The following is a 17257-nucleotide window of genomic DNA, read 5'->3' as shown; positions in this document are numbered from 1 at the left end:
GGTGCCCCAGCTAAATACATGGTTTTGGAAAATGTAGAAACTCTAATCTTGGTTACACTTGTAGGTGTTCAGGTTGGTGGGCTGGAAGTTCTGAGCCAGATGCTGCAGGGTGCTGGGCACCTTCAAAACTCATCGACGTCGTCTGAGTTACGGGGCGGTTGGCACCTCATGATATTGAGCCTGGTGTCCAGAGCTCCTTGCTGTTTGTGAACTAATATGAAGAGTATAAAAGTTAGCCTGGCCCAGCACCACTGTCCTACCGGGTTCAAATCCCGCTTTCCAAGAGCAGTCTTGGGGGCACACATTATGAAAACTCTACCTCTTGGACTAGTTTAATCCAAAAACTCAGTGTCTAGACAAGCTGATGCTAACCAGTCCTTTCTGTTACTAAATCTTAAACCAGTGACAATCGCTGACCAGCTTTTCATACTTTATAGGCTAATAAAGAGCTGTTGGAGCAAATGGAAAGGAGGTAAGGGATTTTCGGCGCCCATCAAGGAAGCTAAAATACCTACTTGTTCCTATGGCAGTAAGGTTACTGTTTTTTTTTTTTCCCCCTGAAAATTTATTGTAGGGCCAACTTGTTTCTTCATGAAGAATATGTTGTAACATCTTTGTTTAATCTCTCAGTATTACCGAAAAGGATGAAAAGATAAAGACGGTTGAAGAACTGCTGGAAGCTGGGCTCATACAAGTGGCTAATAGGGAGGAGGAATTGAAGGTAAAAATCTCTTGCAATATTATCATGGGTGGGAAATAGACTGGGGTTTCTCATTTTATATGTAACTTTGAGCTGTGGATCCGCATGTCAAGGTTCCAGAACATTTCCTTTGAATAGGAAAAGTGACCTCTTTGAGGCCAAAGTGTTCACTTCCTGCTGCTGATGTTTTCATGCACATGTTAGAACAGTCTGTTCTTATTCTAGAGGAATTTGGTAATGTCCTAGTTGGTCAGGAATAAAACAGTGCGATCCCATATGTGTATGTCCAGAGTGATTAGTGACAAGCTTACATCTAGAAAAAGTTATTTAAACTCTTGGGATTATTACTGTGGCTTCTGTGATTTTTCTAGTCTAATGGTAGTTGGTAGATGAAGTAAATTATAAATGGATCGAACTTGCTTTTATTGTCCTCCTAGAAGTATTTGTAAATACATCAAAATGGAAGAACGTTAGATTGATGGGAAGCCCAGAAAGCCGCAGTGGCAAAAAACACTTCCACCTGTAGCTGGCCAGAATACTGCCCCTTTCCTGTAGAACACCAATCTGAGCATGGAGATTTATGTACTTGTGAATGACCGGCTCAATGACTGAAACTCCGATCTAGGAATGAAGCCATCTGCCATGAAAAAGCTACAGTTTGCAGAAAAAGCAACAATCTGGTTGTTAAGCAACCAAAGTTGCTGTGGGCACATCACCCTGGTGCTCTTCACTGCTCTAGCTCCTTGTGAATTAGTGTCTAGTTCAAGGTGTGAAGGCTGGCATTCAAAGTTCAAGTGAGGACTTTCACAGAGGTGGAATGGAGGCCAGGGAACTTGGTATCAGATGAAATTGCAATGATTACTGAACTCGCTGCAAAACTTTTTTTTAACCTAACATTCCTGCAAGAAGTATTTCCACGCCCCTCTTGCCCGTGCCCCCCTCCTGTAATTCTGTTCAAGCCCTTTAATGCTACTTGCTGGGAAGGAGAAGAGGAGTGACTATTGCTGGTATTTGGATGGTGCTCAGATACAATGGTGGTTGCCACCATAAACTACAAATGTACATATTGTGGGTAGGCAGTTTTTAAGGGGTCAGAAAGGTTGACAGGTATTTGAAGGGAGTGTAAATTCCAAGACAGGGGAGGCTTGTTTCACAGTGGTAAAAATAAGAAAAGGAAACTTTTTAGGCTAAAATAATAAGAAAAAATTACTGGCTTCGCTTGACATGTAAAACTAAACTAGATAAAACATTCTATACTGGCAGGGCGTAGGGAGATTAGATCTAGGTGGGTCTTTTCCATCTTTAATTTCTGTCCTGTTTCAGTTGGAATCAGTTTAATTGAGAGAGATAAAAACTTAAAGGAGAATATTGCTTTTATGAGGTATCCTCCAAGGAGCTGTGAACAAATTTGTTTTTGATCTTTCTTAAAACTGCATTTTTCACTTTTCCTGTGTATTTCTCTTTAAAAGGCACTACGAGCAGAAAATTCATCCTTGAAAAAAGAAGTTCAGAATCTGCAAATTCAGCAATCAGAGCAGGTAATACTTTAAATCCTAAATTATATTATCTGCAAACTACATTAAAAGAACACTATTAAGATTTAAAAGTCAAGCACTCAGAAGTTAGGAAATGCCATAACTGAGATTGCCTGTGTTACTTTAATTTGGCACCTGTGTGTATGTATTATGAAGAAGAGCTCTGTGTAGCTCAAAAGCTCATTTCTTTTATCAACAGAAGTTGGCCCAATAAGTAGGGCCCTACCAAATTCATGGTCCATTTTGGTCAATTTCATGGTCATAGAATTTAAAAAAATCATCAGTTTCATGATTTCAGCTCTTTAAATCTGAAATTTCATGGTGGTATTGTAATTCTAGGGGTCCTGACCCAAAAAGGAGTTGGTCGCAAAAAAAGTGGGGGGGAGAGGGGGGTCGCAAGGTTATTGTAAGTGGGGTTGTGGTACTGCTACCCTTACTTCTGGGCTGCTGGCGGCGGCTCTGCCTTCAGAGCTGGGCAGCTGGAGAGCAGCAGCTGCCGGCTGGGATCCCAGCTCTGAAGGCAGAACCACCAGCAGCAGCAGTGTGGAAGTAAGGATGGCACGGAATGGTGTTGCCACCCTTACTTCTGCGCTGTTGCCTGCAGAGCTGGGCCCTCAGTCAGCAGCTGCCACTCCCCAGCCTCCCAGATCTGAAAGGCAGCAGCGCTGAAGTAAGGGTGGCACGGTATGGTGTTGCCACCTTTACTTCTGCCCTGCGGCTGGCGGGGCGCTGCCTTCAGAGCTGGGCGCCTGGCCAACAACTGCCGCCACCCAGCTCTGAAGGCAGCACAGAAGTAAGGGCGGCAATACTGTCAAACTCCCCCTCCCCACTGCAAGTAACCTTGTGGCCCCCCCGTGCAACTCCCTTTTGGGGTTTCCCTTTTGAGAAACACTGGTTTTCCACCCGTGAAATCTGTATTGTACAAGGTAAACACACACACAAGACCAGATTGCACGGTCTGTGATGCGTTTTTCATGGCCGTGATTTTGGTAGGGCCCTACCAATAAGAGATTACCTTACCCCCCTTGCGCCTCTATGCATTGAGACAATCTTTAGTTACATAATTTTGTACAATTTTTTGGTACCCACATGGGTTATCAGCAGGGTTGAAACCATTAGATCCAGATATTCACTGACTGCAGAGGAATGGTGGAATCTTGGGTTCCATTCCAGCTTCTGGAAAGGAGCAGGCACTAGTGGTATAAATTCTTTCATCTGTTCCCCAAAGTGGGACTCTCTTTTCCCACTTCTTGCGCCTCATTCTGGCCCCATTCTTCTTAGCTCGCCAGTCCCAGTCTCCACGCTTGCACCCACACCCTCCACCTATGTTCAAAATATTAAAGTTGCAAAGTCAAACCTTCAAATTGGGAAATGCCAGAAGTAAGGTTGCCTAGGAAACCTGAATGTAGCCCTCTGGTACATATGAATTATGGTGGGTAATTATATGATCACAACTTTGATGTTCTTCTAATTTTGGGGGGCGTGAGTGTATGTGTACATTATAAAATGCTCTTGTTTTATTCTTTGGGCAGTTGCAAGAGTCTGCTCACCAGCTGGGACCAGGTTTCAGCCAAACAGTGCTGTTTTCATGAAAGCGCTTTTAATACTGACAAAAGTCTCACGGGGAGCCTTTATAAATTTATACTTATTGATTTTGACTCTTATAAATGTACAGTATCTATCCCCAGTCTCTACTTGCTTTACTGGCTGCTAAAATGCAATCTGTACAAAAGAATAACAAATCCAGCAGCAAATCCCAATCACTTTAAACCAGTCAGTTGGCAAAGGAATTTATCTGCCTCTTGCTTTCCCCAATATCTCAGCCCCCATCTATCTCAGTCCTCCCCAAAGCTCAAGGAAATACAGATCATCATGATGATCTGGTGATATCAAATAAGTCTGTTAGGCACTGTGTGTCAATGATTGTATGTATATGTATGTATATATATGTGTGTGTATGTATATAAAATATATATATATATATATATATATATTTACTATAGGTACTAATAAACCTACCCACTTAATTAGCAAGGCGTGACTTGCACTTGTACACAGAGTTATTCATTGCACTGGGAATGCTGTCTGTGACCTGCAAAATGGATTGGTGACTGTAAGGGCCTGAGCAAGCCAACCAGAGGTTTTAGTCCACTGTCTTTTTGGTCTGTGTTTGGACAGTGCCTGCCTAGCCCAACTGGGTGCTGGTCCGTGCCTAGGCTACCTACACACTATGGTAATTCCAATGCCTTCGTGGTATGCCTTGACCATTGTTAAAGAAGCAGTGACTGGGCTTTATCTCACAAGACATTGCCAGTTAATACCTCATCTTGAACCTTTCCTTTTTGGGGAAGGTTATTCTGGAGCGTGCTGCAATAACTTGGATGAGTTTTTTGATGATGGTGGACACTAGTCCACTAGGGACCACCATAGAAGCCATCAAACTACCATCCTATGATAAAAACTTAGGGCGACTACAAACCCAGTCCAAATTCAGACCGGCATTTTAGAGCTTGCGAAGCTTTGTGTCCCATTACTGATCCCTGCTCTCTCCAGGCCTTTTCCCTCCCACTCCCACCACCAGTTAGTTACTTTGAACTCTTCAGTCTCTCTAAACTAAATATTTGTTTTGCTCAGATTTCTTTCGAGTCAGCGGTGGAAGAACTTCAGAAAGTGTAAGTAGCATTATGAACCTGTTATACCTCTTCCCTAAACCTCATCCCTCTTTTCCAACTCCTCTTCACTATGTTCAGGGGTATGTTGCCTCCCCTGAACATCCCATTTTAATCAGGTGCACAAAGTTTGCATGGCTGTGTGAACTCTGAGCAACACATCAAGCTAAACTAATGCTTCTGTAAATCCAGTAATAGATCTACACTAAATAGTGTAGGGGGACAGGAGTTGATTGAAGTAGGACTCACACTAGTTTAGCTAGCCCAGGCCTTAGGGTTCTAGGCCTGTCCTTGGTCACTAGGTGCTGGACCATGAGATTATTGGCAGGTTCTCCTTTAATGTGTGTGAAAGGAGTGGATTTGTATTTCTTACTTTTAAAAGTTAAGAAAAACAAAAATACAGAGGTAAATATTTTGCTGAAGCATGTTTGCCAGAACATGAAATCTGAAGGTAGGCAGGTGGCATACTAGGACTACTGCTACTGATTAAAAACAAAACTAGGGACCTACCAATGGTAAACAGAGCTAATTATTGCAAAAGCAAGCTTGTACCACATTGCCCTATCCCCCTCCTTCCGCTCCTCTGGTGTATGTATGATACCCACTTATCTGGTTCTGAACTGGGATTGTAAGCTCCTTGGGGCAGAGACTGTCTGTTACTGATGTACAGCACCTAGCACAGAGGGGCATGTCTGGGGCTCTTAGGGGCTACTGTGATGTTAATAACAATGAAGATCACTTACAGTAGTTCAACTAGCTTGTGATGTCTCCTCTCTCTTCTGTGCTAAGAATCCGTGAGAAGGATGGAAAGATAAAATCGGTGGAAGAACTGCTGGAGGCTGAAGTCCTCAAAGTTGCAAACAAGGAGAAAATGGTTCAGGTACCTATCAGTCGTGCTGTTGCCTTTCTGTGTCTGTGCTATTTACTACCATTTATTTGTTCTTGCCTTGCATTTGCTAGTAATAAACTTGTAGAATCCATTTTGTGGTGCTGTCTCCATTGTCCAATCCTGTCTGTTTTGTCATTGGAAAGGCTTTCACACAGGAAATAGAGGCTCTGAAAGAAGAAGTAGGAAATACCCAGCTTGAGATGGAAAAACAGGTAAAATTCCTTAGAGCTGGAAGTATGAGGCAGCCTTGCAATGGATTCTTTGCTTACTAGCATATCTGTTCTAGTACATCCGCTGTTTTACCGGGGCCTGTCACTGGATGAGGCCTGGTTTTATAGGGTGAAGTTTGTTGTAGGCAAGGCCTTCATTTCTGGTTATTGTGTTTAACATTTCCTGGGAATTTCAGGGTTTGTTACAAAATACTTTTTAAAAAAAGAGTGAAAATCAGTGCAAAAATTTAACTTCAGTTTTCTGGCTAAATATCAGGGTTAATACCGAGGGAGAGGGGAAAACTCCAATGAATAGAGAAAAGTAAGAGTACTTCTGACCCGACTCACCACTCCAGCAGGAGAGATGGTGGCCCAGGTTACCAAGCTGCCATTTCTCCTGCCGAAGGGGGCCCAGAAGATGTGGGGGTGGAGAAGGTGGCATCTCTCCACTCTGTCTCCTTTTATCCCTTCTGTTTCTGGGCCTGCTCAGGAAGGAGAGATGGTGGATCAGTTACCTGAGCTCTCCAGGTGACCAAGCCCCAATCTCTCCTTCTGGAGCAGGGAAACGGGTCTCTGGGATTCCCCTCAGGTCCAGCCAGGTTACCTGAGACGACACCTTTCCTTCACGAGCAGGGAGTCAGGTCTAGGGAGTTCTGGCACTTTATTTAGGATTTGAGCACTGATGTACATGTATGCACATGTATGTATCTTACACAGCCTTACTTTAACAGACAGTCTCGCATTGACACTTAGACGAACTTATTTTTAGCATAAACACGTCTACCTAATGTAGTGTATTGGATTTTCCTAACATCATCAGTCTCTTCACGTTCCTTAGTGGTCCAAAATTCAGATGAAAATCAGTAAAAAAATAGCTTTTTGTAAAACCTGGGAATTTTTTTGGTAAAAATCTCTACAAACCAAAATGAAGGCCTTGGTTATAGGGTACAAAACTATAAAGATACAGTCTAACAGACGACATCTTCAGCGACCCCATAACAGGTACTCAGAGTCCTGTGCTTGCTAGTGAGAGACTTGGTGAGAACTCCTGTAGCTCAAAGCTCTGCGCAGTTAGTTCCAGCAGTTAAGCACCTTAGTTTAGTAGAGCCCTGGCACCCTATGGTGCCTCCAGTGTTCTCTTCCCTTTGACTACAAACGGTGAAGGAGCTTCCTCTTACTGTCCGGCTTCAGCTGCTCTACCAGCTCAAAGCTACTGGGTCAAAATGGTTCTTGCTCAAGTTTTCCTCCTGTCAAATCCTGTCCATCCCCTCTAAAGCCAGAGGGTCTGTGCTCTTGGCATTTCTGTTCTTTAGGTAAACATGCCAGCCATTCTCTTTCCTTAGCCAGTAGTTGAAAACAAGTCTTTGCAGAATGAGTTTTCACTCCATCTACCAGGAGCGAAGAGGTAAAAACCTGTCAGATGTCCTAGTTTATCTGGTGTCCCAAACAATGGGACTACTGTCCCTTTTTAGGATACCGTTGTCGAGGCAGTCTTCTCCATCTTGCTGTCAGGATGTTGCTTGATATTTTGCCTGTACTTTATTTTTCTTGGTTTCACCCTGTTGTTCCCAGTTACACCTCGATGCACTACCCATACTGTTCTCTCTTGTCGGCGCTCATCCCTTTCAAATATTTAGAGCAGTGGTTCTCAAACGTTTGTATTGGTGACCCCTTTCACACAGCAAGCCTCTGAGTGCAACCCCCCCTTATAAATTAAAAACCTATATTGATAAATGCAAAGTAATGCACATTGGAAAGCATAATCCCAACTATACATATAAAATGATGGGGTCTAAATTAGCTGTTACCACTCAAGAAAGAGATCTTGGAGTCATTGTGGATAGTATTCTGAAAACATCCACTCAATGTGCAGTGGCAGTCAAAAAAGCGAACAGAATTCTGGGAATAATTAAAGAAAGGGATAGAAAATAGGACAGAAAATATCATGTTGCCTCTATATAAATCCATGGTGTGCCCACATCTTGAATACTGTGTGCAGATGTGGTTGCTCCATCTCAAAAGAGATATATTGGAATTGGAAAAGGTTCAGAAAAGGGCAACAAAAATTATTAGGGGTATGGAACGGCTTCCGTATGAGGAGAGATTAATCAGACTCGGACTTTTCAGCTTGGAAAAGAGACTGCTAAGGGGAGATCTGATTGAGGTCTATAAAATCATGACTGGTGTAGAGAAAGTAGATAAGGAAGTGTTGTTTATTACTTCTCATAACACAAGAAGTAGGGGTCACCAAATGAAATTAATAGGCAGCAGATTTAAAACAAATAAGAGGAAGTGTCAATCTGTGGAACTCCTTGCCAGAGGATGTTGTGAAGGCCAAGACCATAACAGGGTTAAAAAAAGAACTAGATAAATTCATGGAGGATAGGTCCATCAATTAGCCAGGCTGGGCAAGAATGGTGTCCCTAGCCTCTGTTTGCCAGAAGCTGGGAATGAGCGACGGGATGGATCACTTGATGATCACCTGTTCTGTTCATTCCCTCTGGGGCTCCTGGCGCTGGCCACTGTTGGAAGACAGGATACTGGGCTAGATGGACATTTGATCTGACCCAGTAGGGCCATTCTTTTGTTCTTATTTTTTAAGTTACACTATTATAAATGCTGGTGGCGAAGCAGTCATTGGTGGTGGAGGCTGACAGCTCATGACCCCCATGTAATAACCTGAGGGGTCACGACCCCATTTGAGAACCCCTGATTTAGAGGGTGTTCGTCAAAGTTATACATAATTTTTCTGTCTAATCTTTTCTCCTAAAGCATTCCCTCCTGGTCTTGATTGCTCTGTTTTTTTCCCTTAATTCTCTGGTAGCGTGCCCAGAATTGAACACAATGTGCAACTGCAGTCTCATGAGTGCTATATAGGACACCCCCTCCTTGAAGTGCTGCTCCGGGAGGTGAGAGCTGTGCTCATGCAGTGCATTGTGGGAGACTTTGTGAAACCACCAGTGCACTGTGGAGTGTTAGCAGAACACTAGTCGAACCCTTTTGGCTAGTCAGTCTACACTGGCACCAAAAAGTCTGAGGACCCAACACTGCCTGGCGCTGATGCGTAGTCTGCTCTAAACGTTAACTAGTTCCCCTGTAAACGATTTGACGCGCCTGCGGGTATGGGCATGAGGTGTTTTTATAGTGGAACAAACATTACTTCGCATGATGCATTTCTCTGCTGTAGACAAGGCCTTGAAAATAATTCAGGTTCTAATGCAGCACTGGAGGAGGGTACTACCTACTGGAGTGAGTTAATGGGCTTTGAGCTATTGTGATTCCTGCCAGGTCTCTTGCTAGGAGTGTGCCCCGTCGACTGGTAGTGTACTGTTTGATCTAGAATTCAAACAAAAAAATATTCCAGGTAACCTTTCATCCACCCACAAAAATGAAACACTCTATTTGGCATCTTCCTTTGAACAGAGACTTTAAGGGGCACTGGCAATCTGGAAATCCTATTTAAAAATCTCTTGTGTTCAGATCTAAATTAATAAAAGAAGGTCATCTGTTTTGAACTTCACTCAGGGTGGGTAGTGAAACAAAACAGATGTCTTTAGGGTCAGTTTACACCTCTGGTTCTCATACACTGGCCCAGTGCTGGAGTGCTTCTATTTCTGACACCGCAGGGGATGTGCTAAATCATTATGAAAAGTGTGTAAATGATGGTCAGTTTTGTAACTCTTCCCTACAGACCTGCCTTCTAGACTTAAACTACTAGGCAGTGGCCCTTTTAACAATCTCTAATGACCTTGTTTTCGCATTCTTCCTCCCTAAACTAATTTTAGTAGTTGTCTGTTTACTTACCTATATATACTGGACTTTGGTGTGGATAGCCCAACCTTATAGGAGTGATTTAAGTACCGAATGTTGTTTTTAGGTATCGATCACTTCACAAGTCAAGGACCTTCAGAACCTGTAAGTACTGTTGCTAACAGAAGCATCTAATCTGTTCTGTGGCACCCGTCTTCAAATTTTGTTTTAAGAACATTTCAGCTTCTCTGATGTCCATTCTGTGTGAAATGAGCAAGTGGTATTAGTGGACAAGCATCCTTGTTACGAATGCTGTTGCTATAGCTGGGCTATTTGCCAAGATCGCTGAGCAGATTTGTCAGGTGTTCAGTGGGCATAGAGACCCAACTACTTGACAGATGCTACATCCAAGTCAGAGTTGAGAAATGCTGGCAGGGCAATGTGGGACGTTTACACTGGTATCCTTTCTGTACGTATGTAGAAAAATATGACATAAATCTCCATAACTATCAATTCTGCCCCTTTCATGTAGCAAGGGGAAATATCTTGAGACAAGGGGAAATGTGTATGGAATCCCTACAATGTATATCGGTGCAGAATTTCGGTCCACTTTGATTTAATGAGCTATAGCATTGATCAAGTGCACCTTTCAAGCTCTCTGCAAAAGCAAAGTGAAATGCAAGTGTTCGTACTCCTCTTCAGCTGGCATAAACTGCAGTGGAGCCTTTGATTGTGCAGCCTGCTCTTGTTTGTTATGCACTCACTGCTAAGTTAGTTTTTTTTCCAAATGGATAAAACACTTCTTTGTGCATGGTACAGGTTGAAGGGGAAAGAAGAACAGATGAAAACTATGGAGGCTTTATTGGAAGAGAAGGAGAAAGATATTGCTAAGAAAGGAGAATGGTTGCAGGTAAACTTTTTCTTTTATTGTCCAGCAAAATGTTTGATGCAATAACTATGAATACAGAATTTACACAGACACTTAACATCTTTTTCTATCCAAAGAGTCAACAAGATACAATTACCCACTTAACCAGTAAAGTTCAGGAACTTGAGCAACAGAACTTGGAACAGCTAGAGCAGGTATGGATTCCAGAACAGAATGGTCTGGCAACGTGTTTGGGTTTTTGTAAAGGCATGGGCCATCCCAGTGTGCCCCTGGTAAGCCATTGTGGGTGCGCCCAGCCTTAACTTCCCCTGATTGGGGCAGTAACAGAGTGACTTTTGCAGGGCAAGGAGGAGCCAACACACATTAACAAAATAGCATTTCTCTTTTTAATAAGGTTACAGGACTGGAGCAAGTACAGTAAACAGTTCATAGGGTCCTCCCCTCACCTGGGTCAGAGCTCCCAACTTAAAGTCTACAGAACAAAGCCTCTGGTTAAGTTAGTCTCCTAGGGCCTCAGGAAAACCACCATCACCTGCTGCAGCCTTCATGGCTTCTAGTTCTAATACACTTCCCTCTCTCTAGTTCAGCTTCCTATTCCTGTTTAAATTACCAGCCCTAGAGTGGGGCAGATCCTCCTTGTTTACACCCTAGTCTGACCCTTAAAGGGGTAGTACACTCCTTCACACTTGCTTTTTGTTTCTACCTATGGCCCATTTGAAAGGGCAGGCCCTGGTTTAACTTAATAATTTTAAACCTATTTAGGACTTGTATACACTTGAAAGTTAACTTGTATTAAGGTAGAGTGTGAATTTAAAGTGCAATATCTATTCTGGAATAATTCCATATGTAAACAAGGCCTTGGTTAAACCAGTGCAAAAGGCTGTGTGGACATGCTTATTTCGGTTTGCAATGGCTTGTCATGGTTTAGCCTGAGTTCATTAAGACAAGGCTAAAGTTGCAAAAATTGAGGTGGTTTCTTACCAATAGTGGCGGTAGCAGTGATCTGAAGCCTTTGAAGTTTGTGAACTTTATCACATTTATCTGCTTTTTGGCACCTTGAGGCTGAATTGAAGTGGTGTGCACTTCTTAGAGCTCTGTGTGCAGACCACATGGTAATTGTAGCTAATGCAGACTGCCTGTCTTTCAGTGTCTCAGACTGATGTGAGCGTGACATGTATGCTCTGTCTTGTGTCTATCTCCCGGGTGCATGTAAAGCCCTGGCCTGGAATTTCTGAGTGCCTCTCCCCTTTGATTTATCACAGAAGTTGTGATGGGCTGGGATTTTGCTCTTTGGTCCCTGCATGGGGCACCAAAGGGCTGGCATGCAGCATGATCTCAGGGTAGGTTGCTGCTGCATGAATTAACTCTGCAGTGCTGAAAGCTGGCTCATTTTTTATGAGGGCAAGAAGTGGTGCCAAACACACATTCTCTGTCTTAAGTCAGTCCTGAAGCCAGGGAGTAATTTATCCCACTGGTGGGTGGAGGTGGTAGAGGCTGGTTGAGTTTGATCTGTGCCAGTTAGCATCAGTTTTGTGGTGATGTGGGGTTTTTTGTGTTTTTTGTTTGTGTTTTGTTTTTATTTTTTGGTTTAAAATTTGGCGTTATGCTGTTTTGGAGCAATATAAATGTTTAAACTCAATTGACCTAAAAACCTTTAGTCTTTCCTAGAAAAGTGACACTTCATTTTCTGTTCCCTTTATGAAGCACTTTGAGATCTACTGATGAAAAGTGCTATATAAGAGCTAGGTATCGTCATTCTGACTGATGTAAATGTTCACTGTTAAACTGAAGGTGTTTACTGTGCTGTCAGTATGGGTCTGAATGTTTCTATTTGATAGGTATCTGCTGTGTTACAAGTCCAGGATCTGGAGGGCTTGTAAGTATGCCGAGCAGCTTCTCAAGTGTCCTCTTCTGCGCTTTCTGGTCTCTGTGCTGTGATTTATCTTAAATTGAAATATGTGGGACTTCACTGTGGGAATTTGTATCTGCTTTGCTGTAGTAAGCTTTAGTGCTGATGGAAGTGCGCCGGCCTGACTAAATACTAGTGCGCATACACAGAGCAAAAGAAGTGGTCATAGAGGCTTCTTTCATCTAACTAGAATCTTAACACATGCCTAGTAGTTCTTATGTGTTCAGCACTCTCGGTATTCTGTTCTCTCCCCACCTACTTTGACATAAAGCATACGTTTGACCAGGGTCTATACAGCATCGAAGGGTACGTCTACACAGTCCGTGTCCTCGAGCCTTCAAGTGCAGATTGACAGGCTTGGGCTTGCGCTGCCGTGCTAAAAATAGCTGCGTACACGGCACTTTTAAATTGGACTTTGGGTTCTGAGATCCGCTTGCTACCACGGGATGCGTAGAAGTACCCACTCAGGCAGCAACCAGCTAAACAGCAAGAGGTACAGAGGGCTAATTTACCTCCACAAGACTCCTGAAGCACTCTACCACTTGATCTGTAAAGAAACGTTGTTCCATTTTCCATTGTTGTTTTGGTTTCATGCTAACAGTCAGTGTGACAACATTCTCTAACATGAAAATAGATAATGGACACCTGTATTTGGTGTTTCATAAGAGAGTTGCTTTAAACGCCTTTAGATTCAGATAGCTTACTGTGCTTCTCAGAGAGACCATTCATAGATTATAAAGCCAGAAGGGACCACTGTGAACATCTAGTCTGCCCGCCTATAACGCAGGCCCGTATTGACAGTGATGAAGAATCCACCACAACGCTTGGTAATGTCCCACGCCCAATAAAAGAGAGATGGAATCGCCTTTTCCAATCTTGAAACGTTGTCCCTGGCCATGTGCCTCAGGTGACACTCTAGCTATGTCCGGGCCAAACCTGGGATTCCAGGTTGAAATCACAGAAGCCAGGTTTAATTTTCTAGGGAGCGAGCTGGAGGGGGATTTGTAACCTTTCCCCTATTTCTGGTTTGAATGTTACGTAGGTTGATAGTGACTAAATGAATTTGCTGTTTAGTGACCTGTGAAATGACTCAGTGGCTTCAGGCCAGTTCTTAGTCGGCAGGTGTCCGCAGTATCACAACTAGTACTATTTTTGGCTTTCTTGGCATAGAGGTCATAGATTGCTTGTATGTGGAGACTACTTCGTGCTGTGGTGGTCCCTGCAGATTGACCTTGCTTGGCAGCACTCTGTCATGTATATGCTGTAAATGTACAGGCTTAATTTCTTGACTGTTGTGAAGCCAGCCCACTCTAGAGCATCAAACTCTTATCCAGAGTGATACTTATTTTTTAGTCAAAGCACTTTTTGATTTCCTGAATTAATGTCGCAGATTGAAAGAGAAGGAAGAACAGGTGAAGAAGATGGAGGCTGTTTTAGAAGAAAGGGGGAGAGAAATTACAAACAAAGGAAACCAGTTACAGGTGAGATGTTAATGGGGAATAAGCACCCTATGCACTAGTGTCCTGGGTGGTAAAGAGGAGTGCAGGGGCGTGAAGATAATGTCATAGCTTCTCTTTATTTGTACAGGAGGCACAAGAAGAAAATGAATTGTTTAAATTGCAAATCCAAGAATTGAAGCAAGAGACCTGTAAGCAGGTACGGCTCCCACTTTGACTTTGATAACTGACATTGATGGGGTACATTGCTGAGAGTATGCACAGCAGGCTAATCCCCATTCTTTATCAGCTGCACCAATCCTGGAACAATTTAAAGACATGTTAGGGGAACTTTTAACTGTTTTCCACTTGCTGGATATCTAGTCTCTCTGTCCCTATTCTTCCTCTTATTTTGTGGGTCTGCATCCATGCTGCAGTCTTGATTACCCCACCACATTGCTCCCCTGCTTCGCATTCCCTACCCTTCAGGCCACGTGTCGCAGTCACCAACCTTCTGGCCAAAAAAGACTGGACAGGAGACAGCTAACGTTGCTGCTTGATCTGGCAGGGAGTGCTGGTGAGCAAAGCAAGACACCTCCTCGACAGCACTCCCAGCTACTGTTCATTTGGTTTAATGCATTTCTGATCTGTTTGTAGGCGTCTCTGGCTGTCCGAAGCGAGGAGCTGCTGCAAGTGTAAGTATTGCTCTTAGTTGTTTTTTAATACATGTGACTTCCATTACTGCACTGAAAACTTGTACCTAATACAAACCAAATGGTTTTGAAAAGCCTTAGGCATGCAAGTGAGAAATGAGCGTAATAAGTTAGGGGTCTGGTAAATTGGAGCTTCACAGATGCAACTCTGAATTGCAATCGCTAGCTCAGGTGTTCTGCAAACCCTGAATCTCTCCTATTCTACGTTGAGGGCACAGTGGAAGCAAGCCATTTCTGAGTGTTTAAATTTAAATATGCTCAAGGCTAATGGGCTAGCCTTTCTCTTTTGGTGGCTGAGATGAAAATTCATTTAAGGTTCCAAGCAAAGTGAATTTTTAGATCTTTGCTTCCCAGTGAATTCTTGTGCATGTCATGAAATTGCCTGGATGGCCTAAATAACATCTTGAGGAGAAGCTCAGGAATTACAAGCTGGAAGTGAAGCATCCCGAAAGAATTGTTAAAGGTTATGCGGTGCTTGCTTACAGTGTGTGTAATGGTCTCTTGCTCTCATTCTCATGCATTAAAATGTGTCACTTTTTTTCTCTGGTTTACAATCACTTAAATACTGCTAAATACCTCACACTGGGTTCTATGGACCCAGGCAGACATGCCCCCTACTCCAGAGAGCCTGCAATCTAAAATAGACAAGAAGTAAAGCATCCCTTGCGGAAGGGGAGGAAGTAGATAACTAAGGGTGAGCTGTTGGAAATGATTTCTGGAAGAAATGGGTTTTGAGGAGTGATTTGAAGAAAGGAGTCTGGCAGACAATGAGAGAGAGGCAGTCTGATTTAGGGCTTGGGAGGGAACGGCGGAAGAAACTAAAATGAGCAGTAAGGCAAAAGCATTGGGAGCAAGAGGAGGAGTAAGAAGGAGTAGAAAGCTGGCTAGATTGTCAGGCTCAACGGGTAGTGATCAATGGCTCCATGTCTAGTTGGCAGCTGGTATCAAGTGGAGTGCCGCAAGGGTCAGTCCTGGGGCCGGTTTTGTTCACTATCTTCACTAATGATCTGGAGGATGGTGTGGACTGCACCCTCAGCAAGTTTGCAGATGACACTAAACTGGGAGGAGAGGTAGATACGCTGAGGGTAGGGATAGGATACAGAGGGACCTAGACAAATGGGAGGATTGGGCCAAAAGAAATCTGATGAAGCTCAACAAGGATAAGTGCAGAGTCCTGCACTTAGGACGGAAGAATCGCATGCAGTGCTACAGACTAGGGACCGAATGGCTAGGCAGCAGTTCTCGTCCACTGTAACCCCTAGGTCCTTTTCTGCAGAAGCTGGATATGAGTCAACAGTGTGCCCTTGTTGCCAAGAAGGCCAATGGCATTTTGGGCTGTATAAGTAGGGGCATTGCCAGCAGATCGAGGGATGTGATCGTTCCCCTCTATTCGACATTGGTGAGGCCTCATGTGGAGTCCTGTGTCCAGTTTTGGGCCCCACACTACAAGAAGGATGTGAAAAAATTGGAAAACATCCAGTGGAGGGCAACCAAAATGATTAGGGGACTGGAACACATGAGTTATGAGGAGAGGCTGAGGGAACTGGCATTGTTTAGTCTGCGGAAGAGAAGAATGAGGGGGGATTTGATAGCTGCTTTCAACTACCTGAAAGGGGGTTCCAAAGAGGATAGATCTAGACTGTTCTCAGTGGTAGCAGATGACAGAACAAGGAGTAATGGTCTCAAGTTGCAGTGGAGGAGATTTAGGTTGGATGTTAGGAAAAACTTTTTCACTAGGAGGGTGGTGAAACACTGGAATGGGTTACCTAGGGAGGTGGTGGAACCTCCTTCCTTGGAGGTTTTTAAGGTGAGGCTTGACAAAGCCCTGGGTGGGATGATTTAGTTGGGGACTGGTCCTGCTTTGAGCAGGGGGTTGGACTAGATGACTTCCTGAGGTCCCTTCCAACCCTGATATTCTATGATTCAATGATTCAAAGATGTAACGGCACAATTATGCAAGACCTTTCAGATGAGGACTATGTGTTTGAAATCGTGTTCTTGTTCAATGAGTAGTGCATGATGGTGACTCTGTGCAAGATGGGTGGATCTCTCCAGAATTGCCCTGTTTTGCATGCAGGCTACATTAATCCGCCTTCGCTACAAGCCAAGTGGGAGAAGGAGAAAATGTCAATATTTCACTCTGAGTATCTTGTATGTGAAGATTTGTGACTGACTGTTCTGCTAATTCAGTATTGCAGGGAAAGAGACCGAAATCACCGGTCTCCGAAATGAGCTAGGCTCCCTGAAAGATGCTGTTGAGCAACACAGGAAAAAGAACAATGTAAGTGAATTCTTCAAAAACTTGAGGGGTATTTCTGTGTGCACAAAACTAAACAGTGCCCAATATTCTGCTGCCATGAGAACAACCTCTATTCTATAGCCCTGTACCAGGGTGTGTGCTCACTTTGTTTCTCCCTTGGGAACAGCTACCCAAAGAATCCCTTAGTTTGCCGAACACTTGAGTTTTGCTATTTAATTCTTTGTACATTCTCTTAACCATGGGGGAAGGTGAAATTGCTGGAGAACAAGATCTAATGGCATTCTCATAAACTTAAATT

General features: G+C 43.5%; 1 protein-coding gene across 1 annotated transcript in view; it reads left to right on the top strand.

Moving 5' to 3' along the window:
• KTN1 (kinectin 1) overlaps positions 1-17257 on the top strand; it is a 114335-nt gene that overhangs the window by 76552 nt on the left and 20526 nt on the right. Inside the window, exons 19-32 of the mRNA XM_077819575.1 lie at positions 438-472; positions 631-721; positions 2170-2238; positions 4870-4907; positions 5694-5784; positions 5937-6005; positions 9880-9917; positions 10572-10662; positions 10758-10835; positions 12480-12517; positions 13941-14031; positions 14138-14206; positions 14644-14681; positions 16890-16980. Coding sequence (XP_077675701.1) covers positions 438-472; positions 631-721; positions 2170-2238; positions 4870-4907; positions 5694-5784; positions 5937-6005; positions 9880-9917; positions 10572-10662; positions 10758-10835; positions 12480-12517; positions 13941-14031; positions 14138-14206; positions 14644-14681; positions 16890-16980 — 927 coding nt within the window. The remainder of the gene's footprint in view (positions 1-437; positions 473-630; positions 722-2169; positions 2239-4869; positions 4908-5693; positions 5785-5936; positions 6006-9879; positions 9918-10571; positions 10663-10757; positions 10836-12479; positions 12518-13940; positions 14032-14137; positions 14207-14643; positions 14682-16889; positions 16981-17257) is intronic.

Source organism: Eretmochelys imbricata, chromosome 6 (genome assembly GCF_965152235.1).
Source record: "Eretmochelys imbricata isolate rEreImb1 chromosome 6, rEreImb1.hap1, whole genome shotgun sequence".
In the NCBI taxonomy this organism is placed as follows: domain Eukaryota; kingdom Metazoa; phylum Chordata; order Testudines; family Cheloniidae; genus Eretmochelys; species Eretmochelys imbricata.
Note: the sequence above shows the minus strand (reverse complement) of the source record. Positions and strands in the feature narration are given on the sequence as shown.